The sequence below is a fragment of the Trichomycterus rosablanca genome, chromosome 7 (genome assembly GCF_030014385.1).
Source record: "Trichomycterus rosablanca isolate fTriRos1 chromosome 7, fTriRos1.hap1, whole genome shotgun sequence".
NCBI classification, from domain to species: Eukaryota; Metazoa; Chordata; class Actinopteri; order Siluriformes; family Trichomycteridae; genus Trichomycterus; species Trichomycterus rosablanca.
The window spans coordinates 14,159,924-14,177,676 of NC_085994.1; the positions used below are offsets into that span (position 1 = coordinate 14,159,924).

A 17,753-nucleotide genomic window follows, 5' to 3' on the forward strand; every position below is an offset into this window, starting at 1 on the left:
TTCCCTTCAATGGTTAGGTTCACGTACTGCCTTACACCTTCTATATTTGTGAGCCCATCTCGGGATTCAAACCCCCTGAAGTCAGGCATGACTTATTAAAATGCCACATGAGCTTTACAGGATAAAACATTGGTAAAACTTGGAAATGGAAGACTAAATATATTTGCTAATTGAGACAATTTATGTATATAATAAATAACAAATCAGAGGTTGTTGGTTTTTCTAAACTACACTGATACCCTTTAAGTAAAACCAAAAAATGAGTATAATGGAGTATGTAAAATATACACTGAACAGCCATAACATTAAAACCACCTCCTTGTTTCTACACACACTGTCCATTTTATCAGCTCCACTTACCATATAGGAGCACTTTGTAGTTCTACAATTACTGACTGTAGTCCATCTGTTTCTCTACATACCTTTTTAGCCTGCTTTCACCCTGTTCTTCAATGGTCAGGACCCCCACAGGACCACTACAGAGCAGGTATTATTTAGGTAGTGGAGTTGTCTGAGTTGGTCATCTTTGAGACCTTCATCAGTGGTCACAGGACGCTGCCTACGGAGCACTGTTGGCTGGATATATTTTTGATTGGTGGACTATTCTCAGTCCAGCAGTGACAGTGAGGTGTTTAAAAACTCCATCAGCATTGCTGTGTCTTATCCACTCATACCAGCACCATGTCAGTGTGCAAAGTGCTTCTATATGGTAAGTGGAGCTGATAACATGGACAGTGTGTGTAGAAACAAGGAGGTGGTTTAAATGTTATGGTTGATCAGTGTATGCTGGGACAGTTTTCCACTTTAAACAGTGTTGTACTTCTGGCCATGTTTGGGCACTGTTAGGATCGAAGGGTTAGTTTCAAGTTTGCTTATTTTTCAAGATTTTCTTTCTATGTTTCGTGTTCATGAATACTCTCTGAATTCAGATCGAATTTGGATGCAGTTTACATCAAGTCTTTCATAGAGTCTTAAGTGGGTTACGTGGTTACATTTTACCTGCTAGCTTGGTTTTGTCTATTTTCTCTTGATTTACAAAGCCTGGAGGAGCCAGAGACACGTTTAACACAAACACAAATGTAATTATTAACCCTGTGGACAGCGTATAAGTAGAGCTTTGCATATTAAAAAACGAGTTTTTAGTTGTGAATTCATGGACCAAACTCGATCCGATCTAACTCTGATTAAGGTTTTCCATTATGTTTACATTAAACTTGATTTAGATGAAGTTGACATTTTGAGGTTTACATTTCTCTATCCTGATCCACTAAATGAGTTAAACGAGGTAGAATTATTGTAGCAGAATTGAGACTGATTTAACTCAGGGAAGCAGCCTGGATCAAAAAAATAAACCTCCCTTCATTACACACATTATAGACTGAACTGTCAAGACTGGAAATCAACCAGCAACAACAAAGATGATTGTACCATGAAGGTATTCATGCACTTTTTCTTGCTTGTTATACTGTATATTGTTCAGTGTTTTTCGTTTTGTTTTTCTTTTAATGATAAGTCTAGTTTGTGCTCTAATCTTGTTCACTGAAAAATCAGAGACTGAACGTGAGCTTTAGTAAAATGTTTTAACTAACATGAGCCTAAAATCTAGCGCACACACACACACACACACACCAAGCCATCTTTATTCACCATGTTGTGATTTGCCGTACCGTGTAATGTGCTCCATCATCCTTCAGAAGAGTGAACGGTTACTAAGCAACCAGACACCCTTGCTGTCTCTCTTTGCTGCAAGAGCCAATAAGAGAAACATCACAGCAAATTTAGCCTTTTGCTGTGTTCCAAAACCTGTCTGACTTCAAACGGCACCGCTGATTAAAGCGAGATACAAAATTAAACAGCATTATGTAAAGTATTATATAAGGATGAACAGTATAAACGGACAGCAATTTGGTTTAAATCATTTTGCCAGATGGATGATTCTGCTCACTAGACCTGTCATGACTAAGCCATTTTGGTTAATGATTGGTAATATTAAGGTGTCCCAGAGTCTGTAAAATTCATCACTGCTTTGGGTTTTTCCCCCTTGCGCGATTGAATTCATTAAAAAAAAAACATTGGGGGGAGGGGCAGTAATTTCAAACTCTATATTGATTGGTGATTTATGTCATTGTAAGTGCCTACTGATCATTTTGAGAGGTACAACATGCTAACAAATGGAGCAAATCTCCAGATTATAAAAGGGAAATGTGAAAAACAGCAACATTATATAAATACTAAAGAAACTAGAAGTAATAAAAGTGTAACATTGGTGTTGTGTTACAATATTCAAATAATAATAATAAAGACACTTATAAATGTCCAAACTGTGCCAAATGCATTAAAGACCTGATTTTTTTCCTCTGTACATCCAGTCAAGAATTGCTTTTATGTAATTCGTTTGTTTGTTTATTAGGATTTTAACGTCATGTTTTACACACTTTGGTTACATTCATTCCTTACACAAGATTAATCATTTCACAAGTTTAATGTCAAACACAGACACGGACAATTTTGTATCTCCAATTCACCTCACTTGCATGTCTTTGGACTGTGGGAGGAAACCAGAGCTCCCGGAGGAAACCTACACAGACACGGGGAGAACATGCAAACTCCACCCCGAAAGGACCCGGACTGCCCCACCTGGAGATTGAAACCAGGACCTTCTTGCTGTGAGGTGACAGTGCTACCCACTGAGCCACGATGCCACCCGCTTTTATATAAAGTGACAATGCTATTGGCATTTAGCAGACAGCAGAATTTATCCAAATTTATTTATAATATTACGTATAATTATTAGTAATTGTGGATTAAATGCCTTGATTAGGGGCCAACAGTGGTAACTGGGCTGCGGTAGGGCTTAAATCAGCAACCTTAGTCCAGTACCTTAACCAGTAAGCTACCAATGGCCATGATAAGCAGTCTAGTCTTAGAGGGACAGCTGTCTTTTGGAATGGGTTTTAAAAGACAAAGTGTTATTAGGGCAGCACCAAACTCATGAAATTTTGAAAACAATCTGCATCTCCTAACAGTATAAACAAATTCACAAAAGCAGTTCTATCTGAACACACAGTAATCACGCTGTACTAAATACTTAATTGTCCAGATGTGCACTACATGTGTAGTTCCACACTATGTACACAAGATGCAGTTTGGGATTCAATCCAAGGGTATTTGGGAAGTTACTTGTGTGTGTTGTGTAAACATCATTTATTCTTCGGAATCATGGATGTTTGCATGGATTACTAAAATCAGCAGATAAGAGATAGTAGGTAAGTGTGTAATCATGTCTCAAAGGTGAAAATAATAAAGTGCAAAAATAAAAATCTAAATCTTTTCTAAAGGTAAATCTGTTCAGTTAAAGCAGAATGAAAATTGGCAGGAAATTACACTTAGTAACGATGCATTGAAGCTCAGCGCTGAAAAAATAAGAATAAAACTGGATAAAATAGATAGATAGATAGATAGATAGATAGATAGATAGATAGATAGATAGATAGATAGATAGATAGATAGATAGATAGATAGATCTTGTTACATTCCTTGTTACAGCAGAGCTAGATGACTCTGTTGCTGAAAATGGTAACTCCTCTGGTGTTAAACAGGTGTGCTTTTGCTATGACATTACATGGAGTGGAGTAGTGGTAGTGATAGGGCAGTGGTAGCTCAAGTAGTGGTGGTGGTGGTAGGTCGGTTAACATACCAGACTAGTAATCAGAAGGTCATTAGTTCAAGCCCCACATCTGCCTGGTTGCCACTGTTGGCCTCTTTAGCAAGGTCCTTAACCCTCAATTGCTTGGATTATATATGGTCACAATTGTAAGTCACTTTGGACAAAAGCATCTGCTAAATGCTGTAAATGTAAACATATAGTAAAACTGAAACTTAGGTGTAGACCCACATTGGTGCCCTGCAGCATTTTGTCTTGCTGCTTATTTTCCCCTTTATGTTACAGCCTGACAAAGACTGGATCATTATAAAATGGAGAGCTCGTCCAGACTAGTCTGCACAATCTGTCATGGTTTCTAATCTACCATCTGCCATTCATTACCATTAAAGCCATTAAATAAATGTTATTGACATAATTTTACTTCATTATTTGAAATAGTCTTATTAATGTAAAGTTACACAATACAAATTGTTCTTTTTTGTAATTCTACAATTACTGACTGTAGTCCATCTGTTTCTCTACATGCCTTGTTAGCCCCCTTTCATGCTGTTCTTCAATGGTCAGGACTCTCCCAGGAGGTGGATCATTCTTAGCACTGCAGTGACACTGACATGGTGGTGGTGTGTTAGTGTGTGTTGTGCTGGTGTGAGTGAATAATACACAGCAGTGCTGACGGAGTTTTTAAACACCTCACTGTCACTAATGGACTGAGTATTGTCCACTAACCAAAAATATCCAGCCAACAGCGCCCCATGGGCAGCGTTCTGTGACCATTGATGAAGGTCTAAAAGATGAACAACTCAAACAGCAGCAATAGATGAGCGATCGTCTCTGACTTTACATCTACAGGGTGGACCAACTAGGTAGGAGTGTCTAATAGAGTGGACAGTGAGTGGACACGGTATTTAAAAACTCCAGCAGCGCTGCTGTGTCTGATCCACTCATACCAGCACAACACACACTAACACACCACCACCATGTCAGTGTCACTGCAGTGCTAAGAATGATCCACCACCTAAATAATACCTACTCTGTGGTGGTCCTGTGGGGGTCCTGACCATTGAAGAACAGGGTGAAAGCAGGTTAAAAAAGTATGTAGAGAAACAGATGGACTACAGTCAGTAATTGTAGAACAACAAAGTGTCTCTATGTGATAACTGGAGCTGATAAAATGGACAGTGAGTGTAGAAAGGAGGTGGTTTTAATGTTATGGCTGATCGGTGTAAATGGCTATGTCATGACTGGGGAGGGAGGTGTTTGGGGAAAACCGGACCCACGGTGACCCCTACCAGGATAAAGTGGTGGTAAAACATGAAAACAAATTGAATAAATAAGAAATATATTGCATTATATGTGGATGCCCGTACACCTCTGTCTTCACACTCTATCATGGTTTTGCTGGGGTCCTATACTTAAAAAAAAAAAACAATATTACATAACAACTTTTTACCTGAAGGCATACCAAAATTGAAGTCCTTTGTTGCTAGGGTTTTTTTTTTTGATTAATTACAAAATGTATGCAATGTCATTATTTATTTAATTAAAAAAAAGTCTATTGTACGCACATTATCAGATGATCCCACTACCTCGTATTTGTTGTTACACTTATAAGGATAATATAATTTATCCTTTGACATTGTAGATTTATTTATTTATATATATATATATATATATATATATATATATATATACATATATATATATATAAAAAAAAATATATATATATATATATATTCATAAAATTGTTTTTTAAAGGAAAATAACTTCAAAATAAAATCAGGGTTTAATATGCACACTTTTATTTGGCTTGAACTATTATTGTATTTTTAAGGAGTGTTTACAGAAAAGAACGCTGCACAGAGCGCACTCTTTACATACCGTCATTTGCGTTAAGATTAGGGGTTGAGTGTTATATCAGTGTTTGTGCTGAGTGTACAGGTTATTATTAATTGTGTGTTGGTGTGTACGTGTTGCATGTATTAGTTATTACTGATTGACGGTGTTTGTTCAGAGGTGAGATGTGTTTCTGCTTGTTGTATAAGATGCTGGATGGACTCAGACAGATTGCTCTGTTCACACTGCTTGCTAAACTCAGCAGCCTTCCTGCCAAACTCCAGAGCCTACAAATACACATCATTAAAAATGATTAATCATTAAATATTTATTTATACAACATTATTAACAGAGGCTAGCCCAAGTACTCTGGGTAGAAGGTTAAAATTCACTCTAATCAATGATTAATTAAGAAAATATTGAATTCTGTATTGATTAACAATGATTAAATATTTTATATCACACATTGCTAACAGTTTAGCAGCTAGTAGTCTGGCTAACTCATCACTAATTAGCTAATTTGAAGTTATCAGTGGTTGCAACAAGTGGAATTTTAGTTCACGTCATTATATTGTCAGTAACAAAGATCAAACAAGACACTGGCAGCTAGCATTCGCTCCTAATATTCATTCAATCCCCTATTGCTCCTGTATCTGGGCAAGTTGTCTTGATTTTGGTACTGTAAGGATTTGCTTCTTTTCAGGTCACACTAATGATAGCTTTCTTATAAATGGGATGGTACCTTTATAAGTCTGTCTTTTGTACCCTTTAGTACTCACATAACTGGCAAGCAGCTAGAAGGTTGGCTATGTAACTGCTAATAAACTACTCAGCAAACAAGTCTGGACTAGACCTGTACAAGTCCAATGTTTGTTGGACTGAGGGGTTCATGAGCCGTCATTGTTAGCACACTTAACAAACAACCCTGAGTACTAACTGTGGTTTGACTTTGGGCTGCTTTGTAATATCATAGTCATGATTACAAACAAGTAGGATTTCAGTATTAGTTTGAACTATTTTATTTTCAGGGTTTTATTTAATGAAAGTCTATGGATCTGTAATCCTGTAATCATCTGAACATTGATGTCAAACTTAAAGAGAAACATTACGCTTACCAAATTAATCTTGGTAAGAACAAGGACTCAAGCTAGAACAGTGTTTCCTCTAGTGGACATAAGGCTGGCCAATAAATATAAAATAGTATAGGAGTTACAAACCAGGTCAATGAGATTCACATCTATTTTTTTTTTTTGACTAATATAATTAAAATCCACCAACTATAAGAATAAAAATTAATTAAATCATGTTTTTGAGGCCAGTTGGATTTTCACTAGACTTTATTATAACCAGCAACACATCTGTCTTGACTTCAGCCATTATAGCTAATCCCGGTGCTAGTCTAGACAAGTTACGTTTAAGAAAAGGAGATTAACCTAAACACCAACCGTGCCACATGAGCTGAACTTTCGAACTGCGGTGTAGTTTGGGAATATTTATCTACTACCGGCTTTTGTAAGACACGCTTATTGAAGAAGCTCCCTGGATTTTCCTAAGGGCGGATTATGATGGGGCTGAAAAGATTTACCTTTACCATTGAGCATAGTTCAGACTTGGCTCCTCAATCAAGTCTGCATGGCAGCCTCTAGGCCTACAGCTATGTAAAGTGCTGTGAAAAAGTATTTGCCCCTCATACATTTTCTTTGTGTTTCATTTTCAATGCGGTATATACAGGGGTTGGACAAAATAACTGAAACACCTGGTTTTAGACCACAATTATTTATTAGTATGGTGTAGGGCCTCCTTTTGTGGCCAATACAGCGTCAATTCGTCTTGGAAATGACATATACAAGTCCTGCACAGTGGTCAGAGGGATTTTAAGCCATTCTTCTTGCAGGATAGTGGCCAGGTCGCTTCTCCAAAACACCCCAAAGTGGCTCAGTAATATTTAGATCTGGTGACTGTGCAGGCCATGGGAGATGTTCAACTTCACTTTCATGTTCATCAAACCAATCTTTCACCAGTCTTGCTGTGTGTATTGGTGCATTGTCATCCTGATACACGGCACCGCCATTGGATGCACATGGTCCTCCAGAATGGTTTGGTAGTCCTTGGCAGTGACGCGCCCATCTAGCACAAGTATTGGGCCAAGGGAATGCCATGATATGGCAGCCCAAACCATCACTGATCCACCCCCATGCTTCACTCTGGGCATGCAACAGTCTGGGTGGTACGCTTCTTTGGGGCTTCTCCACACCGTAACTCTCCCGGATGTGGGGAAAACAGTAAAGGTGGACTCATCAGAGAACAATACATGTTTCACATTGTCCACAGCCCAAGATTTGCGCTCCTTGCACCATTGAAACCGACGTTTGGCATTGGCACGAGTGACCAAAGGTTTGGCTATAGCAGCCCGGCCGTGTATATCGACCCTGTGGAGCTCCCGACGGACAGTTCTGGTGGAAACAGGAGAGTTGAGGTGCACAATTAATTCTGCCGTGATTTGGGCAGCCGTGGTTTTATGTTTTTTGGATACAATCCGGGTTAGCACCCGAACATCCCTTTCAGACAGCTTCCTCTTGCGTCCACAGTTAATCCTGTTGGATGTGGTTTGTCCTTCTTGGTGGTATGCTGACATTACCCTGGATACCGTGGCTCTTGATACATCACAAAGACTTGCTGTCTTGGTCACAGATGCGCCAGCAAGACGTGCACCAACAATTTGTCCTCTTTTGAACTCTGGTATGTCACCCATAATGTTGTGTGCATTGCAATATTTTGAGCAAAACTGTGCTCTTACCCTGCTAATTGAACCTTCACACTTTGCTCTTACTGGTGCAATGTGCAATTAATGAAGATTGGCCACCAGACTGGTCCAATTTAGCCATGAAACCTCCCACACTAAAATGACAGGTGTTTCAGTTATTTTGTCCAACCCCTGCATATACAACCTATTGCTGGAGGAAATACTGTACATTCAGGGTGGAGAGGCACGGTCATGAGTGTTAAAGAGCAAAAAAAATGTAGGTTGGGCTGAATATCGGTGTGGTTGACAATATTTCATAATTAAATAATTAATAAACAAAAAACATTTAAATGCATTTTATGCAGAAATGCAGCCTATTTCTTTGGGTCCAGGGTCATATATAATGAACAACAGTGGTCATATGAGTCCATGTTTAAGCACATCCTGGGAAAATGAACGTCAAGTTCTCCCAGACTGTTATCACCAAAAAGTGCAAAAGCCAACATCTGGTTGAGTCACATATAGTGAGGCGTGACTCTACGTATGTGATACTGCTTTTTATGAGACCCCATCTCTGGAAGGTGAAAAGAAGCGGTTACCGACTGTGCATTTAATACATCCATTTTTCAAACAGATGAATGGATTTGAAAATGCATTTGGAAAGAGGCACATGATAGTCTGCAGCTCACCCTGATTAAGAAGAAAGTCTTCTGGGACTTAGTGGAACTGGGAGGATGGGGACAAAATGTGGTAAAGTCTATAGATTGTCTATAGATTTACCTCTGTGTTATTTGTGAATAAAGCTCTCAGATGTAAAATTTTAATAACAGATGTGTTATGATATATGTGTTATGATACAGTATGTCATTTATATAATGTGTCATGAACTGAAATTGATTTTTTACTTTACTTTTTAAATGTATTTTAAATATGCAACTCGTTTTAATGTAACATAGTATATTACTGAGTATTTTCAGGTCAGTGTACTTAATATTCAGTCACGAATACAAATTCAAAGTATTTGCCCAACGCTGATTGAATCAGGCAGTATGTCAGCACTTCTTTCTCCTAAATAAATTATTCAGGTTTTGTCTTAAATCCTTCACCCCCTTTTAAAAAGTGTGTGGGGACAGAAAGGTCTGTCATGTTTTCGTCAGTACCCTTATGTGGTTGTTGCAGAGGAAGCAGATCATGGCGAGAGAATGTGACAGCATGGCACTGTAAGCAGGATGAGGATTTAATTTCTGTGGCTGATTTTCCAGCAGTGCACTCAACATCTGATTCGCCTCTGCACACTGCACGTCATCTAAAGGCATACAAACACATAACATCACTTCACATGAGGAGAAGTAAACCTGCGACAGAACTGCAGGAGGATGGTCATATCAGACACATACAGTCTGAGGTCTGAGGTCAGTAGGCAAGCAAATAGAACATGTCTCAGGTCAGTGGTGCGGCTGAGATGTTTCCTGCTCTTGTATTCTGGGGTTAGTGTGTTGATCCAGGATCAGCAGATGGATAATCAGCGGCTCAGCGTGGCTGTAGGAGTGTCTGACCTGAGCGTGCTCAGTACACACACTGACCTGAGAACAACCAGGCTGAGGAAGGCACAGTACTGCACTATGCAGCTGATGAGGTAAGCAGGCTTACAGACAGACAGAATTGGGACACAGAAACATACGTATTCTGCATTAAGTCTGGGTCGGTTTGACTTACCCATCAGGGTGAGACAACTGTGCTGGTTTGCTTTGGGATAAAACACCAGAATGTGTAAATATACACTGTGAGTCTCTGTAGCTTTGCCCATAACTTTGGTAAATGTTGATTAGTTGTCAATTTTTTTATTATTGTATTCAGAATTACATTTGCAACCAAGTGATTATTATATTGCCCACCACACCTCAAGTGTGTAGCACAAATAGTGATATTTTCATTAAAGATACATGACAGCTTTAACTGGGAACAGAAAAATGTTAATTTCTGACCAAATCCAACAATGATTATCTGTTTTTGCAATTACAAACAACGGTCGTATGAAAGAAATAAACAAAAATGATCAGCATTTTTGACTCATAGTGTAGTAGTATGTGACATACTGTGCTGGATGATAGGTACATGTGGGTAACATTTGTGTGTGTGTGTGTGTGTGGGGGGGTAACATTTGTGTGTGTGTGTGGGGTGGGGGTGGGGGTGGGGTAACATTTGTGTGTGTGGGGGGGGAGTGGGGGGGGGTAACATTTGTGTGTGGGGGGGGGGGGGGGGGAGTGGGGGGGGGGGGGGGTAACATTTCCATCAACCCACTTTAATTATGGAATACTGACTTTTGTCAAAACTATCTACTTTTTTTTTACATTTGCCCCCAATGTTCCTCCCAATCTAGTCGTGTCCAATTACCCTGATAATGCTTTCCCCTCAACTGACCTCCACTCCTGACTGAGGAGAGCTGTAACTGACACACACACCCCTCCGACACGAGTGCAGTAGCCGACTGCATCTTTTCACCTGCACAAGCCGAGTTCCTATGTGGATCAGCGTTGTGTACGGAGAGTCGCACCCCAATCACATTATCCCCCGTCTCTGTGCAGGCACCATCAATCAATCAGCAGAGGTTGTAATTGCATTAATTATGGGGAATCCCCTCCGGAACCCTCCCTGCGAATTAGCCAATCGTTGTGCGTGTAGACGCCCAGCCTGCCGGTAGCAGAGCTAAGATTCAAACTAACGAGTCTGAGATGTCAGCTCTGGTGTGTTAGCATGTTTTACTGCTGCGCCACTTGATCTATCTACAGTGGTACCTTGTAACTCGGTTGCCCGGTGGTTTATATTTCGCTGTAAATATTCTTCTTTTAATACACATATATTCTTGCTTGCAATGAAAGAATCAGAAAGTCAGAAAACAGTGACCATGAGCTGTTGAGTAGTTAAAGACATTAGATCATCCTTCTCACCAATACACTGCTCAGCCTGGTTTTCTTTCAGACAGTAACATTCCATCAGCTTAGACAAGTGAGCATGCCAGGTACTGATAACCTGCATGCCAAGCACAAATATGCATACATGCTAGATAAAGAAGCAAAATTAATGAAGAATTTTCATCTGTAGTGATCTGTAGTGAGCAAAATGACTCTTCTATACCTCTGAGTAGAGAGACCTGGCAATGTCCAGTTTCTCCTGCTTCATGAACACATTTGCCATCAAGAAATAGCCTCGAGCTGTCACAACACTTTTTAAACCCAATTCCTGGCTTGCATAGTATACCTGCAGGAAACACATGAGCACATACAGCACTACTTAAAACAAACGCTCCATTTACATAACACTTTTACAACATCAGCCAATACAACCACCTGCCGAATGTGCTGTTAAAATAGCTCTGACCCACCGAGACATGGACTACACCAGTAGGTATTTCAATTTTTGTATGTATTTGTCAGACCAGTTGTCCTTTTCCCATTGCTCCAGTGTTTTTTTTCAAATGCTTGTATGCCCATTGTAGGTATATCCAACAGTGGACAGTTAGCATTGGCACTTTGACTGGTCTGTGACTACACAATATGGTTTAATGCACTGTGTTTTGACACATTTACCACATTACCAGGGTTACTATCAGCCCAACATTTAATCCCTACTCATGATATTGTTATTATACTATATGTAATCCTAACCTAAATAAGGTGTAAATAAGTAAAGAAACATGTGTTCACCTGATCAACACTTTCTTGGACGTCCCATTCCAAAACCGTGGCCATTAATATGCAGTCTAGTCACCCCTGCCCACTATAACAGCCTCCTCTTATATGAGAATATAATGTATTATATGATATTGTTATTAAAATAGTCATTACCATGCACATTTTGCAGGGCGGTTTTAATGCTTTGGCTCATCGGTTTACTAATATAAATCGACATGCTTTGCATGCATTTTATACTACAAAGCTCACACGTATGAGTGGAGACTAACATCGTTTGCAAAGTGCAGCAAAGCAGAGGAATAGTTTCTTTTAGCGGTGTGCAGGAGACCCAGGGTCCTGTGTAGCTGATGAAGAATTACACGACTGCAGTTCGGTGCCCTCATCACTGTCCACTCTGCATTTGCAAGACAACTTTCAGCCTCGGAGAGAGAACCTAAACCTGAGAATAAACACAGAAAATCAGACCTGTTGGATGGAGACGAAGCAGGAATGAGAAGTGGGGACCTGTTGTACTAGAGAGTAAAAACTCAAATAATATCTAGTTTGGAACACACATAGAACTTTATGGGTATACGTATATTTACATTTACATTTTCAGCATTTAGCAGACGCCTTTATCCAAAGCGACTTACTTTACAGTTACAGTACACAGTCTGAGCAATGGAGGGTTAAGGGCCTTGCTCAAGGGCCCAACAGCAGCAACCTGGCAGTGGTGGGGCTTGAACCAGCAACCCTCTGATGACCTTCTGATTACTAGTCAAGTACCTTAGCCACCAGGCTATGGCTTGCCCAAGTATATATAAGCATTTTATAAGTTAGTCAAGAGACACCAATAATGCAGTGTGGCTCAGCAATTATGGAACTAGAAGATTGATCAGAAGGCTAGGCAACACCACTCAGGTTTAAGCAACACCACTGAGAACGTGCTACTCTTGGGCCCTTAGTCATGGCTCTTAACTTTTAGTTGTCTGCACTATATCAGTTTTAATTTGCCTAAAATGTAAATTCAGTAGATAAGCAATAAAAGTTTATTATATTTACACTTGTGAACAGTTAATCTAGAATTCAGAAAGGCAAAAAAATCACTGATTGATAGAACAATTTACCAGGTGAAATATGATGTAGCAGCTGTAAATTGCGCTAACCCAATACTGCTGAGACTGCTGAGAAGAATAAGAATTATTGGGAGGTGGTCCTGATGTTTTCGCTGATTGATTTATACTTCTGTGTAGGATCAAAATGAGAATTGTGTAAGTCGGCTTACCCATGTTAGCTTCAGCAAGTAACAGATAGGCTGGCACCAGCTTAACAGCATCAGAGCCATTAAGTTCTTTGGCACAGCATAGGGAGAGCTGAGCTGCTGGTAACGCCTCCTCATACTTTTCCCCCAACACCCGGCCCTTAGCTTCAGTATGAGACAGGTTCATCAGGTGCTCCTGATGCCAATCAAACACAAAATGAAAGCTCCAATTAGAACACAGCTCCTTGTGTTATTTAGCAGTGGATCAATACGGCAGATGGCCAGGCCATGTGCTCATACAAATGGTAATCTCTGTTCAGCAGACAGAGGGCCAGTACATAAGTGAATGAATAAATGGAGTAAACACGTACCAGTCTTTTTTGAGTCTGTTTACGATGGCAGTCTCTGTCAGCTTGCAGAAAGTGAAATGGTGCCGGGGTTCGTATGGGAATCAGCAGCTGGCACACTTTCTTATGGATACTGTTCCAGTCTGCCTGCTGGTGAGCCACATTACTGCAGAGACACAAAAAAGAGCAGTGTTATAAATTTGCTTCTTAATGTGTCCAATATTACAGCCTTTGCATTAATGATAAGACTATATGCAGTATGCAAATTAACTAATTGCTAAATGTTTAACACAAGTCTAGCATTATTAGTGATGCCATTTAAGCTTATATTGACCTGCAAAGTGTCTCATGAGCTGCTAAAGCTCAGCAATAATAAGACCTTTTGTATATGATTTAGTAACCTTTCAGGTAAAATGCAGATCAATATTAAGAAGTAAGACATTCATGTACTTATTTCAATTCTGGGTTCTGTAAGGAGCCCAGCTGGTAACATACCCTATAAATAAAAGTAATGCATGGCCATGCTGTAATTAATGCAGACTGGTTTTACTCCAGACTGGCTAAACTCTCTTAACCTTTTAGTGTTGTAAACAGGGTTCTTTCGCATTGTACCTACAAAGCTGTGTACTTATCATGTTTTGTCTGTACATTCGTCTGACTTTGCCAGAAATGTAATGTTTATTTTAAAATGCATGCAATGTTCACTGTGACCTTAAGCATGCTGGAGTAAGGTCACAGTTTTCCATAAAAAGCTTTGTAAATCACTGGTTTCCATATTGTCAACAACTATTATGGAGTCTTGAATAATTATGTTTAGACCAATTAAATTAATTAAAAAATGCTGCAAACTGTATTTCCTCTTTGCTATCCACCATACTATAAAAAATCCCTTTTGTTTATTTTACAGTTAATTAATTAATAATTAATAATTAATTAAAGGGATTGACATGGGCAGTTAAACATTCAGCAGTTAAACATTTTCTAGACATAAGGGAAAAGTAACAAATGTAAGCTATTCATTATTCCTGATTATGTTGGGTCTGATGAGAACGCTATAGGATGAGAACGCCACTCACTTACTTGTAGTTTGGAGCATTAAACAGTAGATAATTCACCTTCTGCATGTTTTGAATGTCAAAATTCACACAAACCCTGGAAGAATATACCAGACTTTCACCTTTGGGTAATTCATTTATTCACCTTTGGGTAGTTTTCAGTTGTTTAAAACAGCAAAACTGAATAAATGAATGACATGTAAAATCAGTTAGAATAGATGGATGGTAGACAGACTAGATGGACATTTTTTTCTAAGTGTATCTATCTTCAAAAACAAATGAAGTGAAAAGCACTAGAAATGGACTATAAATAATTAAAACCAGACTGCACAGCTACATTACACAGCAGTAGCATAGGCAATTAAGAGTACATCCATTTTGGATACAAGTTCAGCTATTTTAATGGATACTCCAGTGAACGGATATGATGTGCTAGAAAAGAAGCTTTGCATTGATACTGTTCATACAGCAAGGAAGGATCCCATCCAGTACTTAATGGTGTATTTTTTTTGTTTTTTATAAAGTGACCAGTAAGAGTAGGTGTTGGATTACATTGCATACATACAGTACATTGCATTCCATAAATACATTACCAAATATGTTTTACTTAAGTTGTCTTTGTATATTATTGTTTTGTTGACACAAATATGACACAAAGGCTCTTAAAAAGAGGGTAAATACATTTCTAACATAACTGTATGTGGTAAAATCTGTGGTTTTACTAAACCCCTTACCCATGTATTGTTAATTGCTCAGTGTCAATAATTTAGCAGTGATTCTCAAGCGCCATCCTGGGTCATACCAAAGAAAAATACCACCTAAATGTCATCATACAGGAACAAATTTCAACAATTATATAGCCATTTTGCCACCAGTAACAATGCTGTTCATGCTAAAATTAACAGAAAGATGTCACATAGTTAGCCAACACTCATGTCCGATCCATAAGACTGGTGAAAATTGATAGGACTTCTTAGATTGGATATTGATAATGATAATGGTAATGGACTGGTAATGATAATGGATACTGTAAACCCTGTCTGCATAGCCTTTTTTTTTTTTTTTACTTTAAACACCAAACAAGTACTGATTTAATACAATAGACATAGCTTACATAAACCTTCCTCGTGTTTTTGAAGGGAAAAAGGAGGGTTTTCAGGGTTTTCAGCTTGAAGCACCACAACCTGGTCAACACATTAACACACTTTCTCTTTAAGCTACACATCTCACTATGTATTTAGCTATGTGCAGAAATACCAAGTGTTTAATGCCAGTAAGCTTTTATTATTATTTTTACTCGTTTAAATCCCAGCAACAGCTTTCTGTCTGTCTAAAAATATACCCTTGGCTGGGTAAACCAAAATAAACAGCAGGGTATTTTTATGAAGATGTGCTGCCACCTGCTGTCCTTTACTTCAAACTACAAGTGAAAAACGTTTAAAATGTAAGGTAGGTTTAAAATGTAGCTAGGTAGAGTAGCACTACAGTGAAAAAAAGATCATGTATGTGGTCCTGGGTATGATTCTCACATCTGTAAGTGAAGTTTTACATGTTATATCAAATACTGCGTTGGTTTTCTCCATGTATTTGGTTACCCACATGCAGACGTTGGACTGGACTGTGGCGTGTGTTATTCCTAACACTTAATCTCAGCTTCAAAAAAAAAAAGCCACATAAATGAGTGATTGTAATGGGCCACAGTGAATCCTGCACCACAAGCAAATAATCAGCTTAATCCAGTGACTATAACCTGAACAGGGCAACAATCAATCACAATCTAAGGTGAGCCTCAAACCAAGCTCTGGTCACATGTTACTTTGAGGTGCCCACTCCATTTGCTCTTCAATGCTATAGTAATAGACCTATGAGTTTAAAACAGTTAATTATAAAGAAAATAACTCACCAATAGAAAGTAACATGGCACTGTGTGCACTGCAGGTAAGCTGTTTTTTGACAAATCTCACACCACTTATTTTCTCCTTTGGGGTTTGCCAGAGGGTTGATAGCAGTCCACATCTTAAATAAACACAAGAGGACAAAAACACAATAAATCAGTTGCACACAGTTACTTTATTGTTTTGTTTTAGTTAAATTCACACAATGTAAGTGGAATAATAAATTAAATCTTACAGTGTTGAGAATGGGAATGATGTTGTAATCAGTTTTCCAGTAGGTAATCAGTCAGACTGGAGTAATGTTTAGTGTAACAAACCTTATTGTTTTGATTCTTCTCAGTATCCAAGGTTACTATAAACATAGGGTAGAGAGAGAGAATCCATAGGCTTCCTCATCATTTTACATACACATACACATAATCAGAGTATAAAGTAAAAAGCAGAGATTATATTTATTCATTCATTGTCTGTTTTACCACCACTTTATCCTATTCAGGGTCGAGGTGGGTCTGATTCACCAAGCAAGAGGTAGGAAACACCCTGAACAGGTCGCCAGTATACATCACAGGGCAATTTTAGTATTTGGACTGTGGGGGGTAACTGGAGCTCCCAGAGAAAACCCACAAATACACGGGAAGAACATGCAAATTCCACACAGAAAGGACCCAGACCACTCCATCCCAGAATTGAACCCAGGGTGTTCTTGCTGTGAGGCAACAGTGCTACACACCAAGCCACTGTGCTGTGTGAGTAGCACAAAGCATATGTTTAGTATATGTATAGTATAGTATATGTAGTATATATTATTATTATATTATATATTAAGTATGATTAAATATAGTATATGTAGTATACATTATTATTGTTATTTCTGTTATTGGTAGCAATAATAGTTTCGTTGTTATTATTATTTGATGTTTTTTATTCAAATATTTGGCAATACAAGTGTGAATATTTGTCATGCCAATAAAGCAACACTGAATCTAATTGAGAGAGATAGTTAAATAAACCTTTATATTGTTTTATAATCATATAACTGTCTAAATTAAATTAAGTAAAACAAACTACACATTTACACGCTAGATAAAAGAAAAGTCTGTTATTAAGAACAGAATGGTTGATTATTGTTTGTAGATGTTAATCTGCACACTTTGAGTTATAATGTGGTTGAAGTGAATAAAGGCTGTAGGTGCTGTCGTCCGCCTGAGGTTGCCAGATCCCAAATATCAGCTATCAGTGGTTTACTATTGGGCGGGTTTGATTTCCAGGTGGAGCAGTCTGGAT

General features: G+C 38.6%; 1 protein-coding gene across 2 annotated transcripts; it reads right to left on the minus strand.

Annotated features, from left to right (window-relative positions):
- Positions 1–5,446: 5,446 nt before the first annotated feature.
- zmynd12 (zinc finger, MYND-type containing 12) lies at positions 5,447–16,805 on the minus strand. Of its 2 annotated transcripts, none has more exons than XM_062998426.1 (9): positions 16,705–16,805; positions 16,478–16,590; positions 13,544–13,685; positions 13,197–13,368; positions 12,202–12,371; positions 11,376–11,498; positions 11,189–11,270; positions 9,401–9,546; positions 5,447–5,784 (listed from the first exon to the last, which is right to left on the minus strand). In XM_062998426.1, the coding sequence occupies exons 2-9, from the start codon at positions 16,588–16,590 to the stop codon at positions 5,644–5,646; spliced, it is 1,089 nt and encodes a 362-aa protein (XP_062854496.1). In that variant the 5' UTR covers positions 16,705–16,805; the 3' UTR covers positions 5,447–5,643. The 2 variants fall into 2 exon arrangements, with proteins under 2 accessions (XP_062854496.1, XP_062854495.1); XM_062998425.1 differs by having other exon boundaries at positions 11,189–11,300.
- Positions 16,806–17,753: the final 948 nt, after the last annotated feature.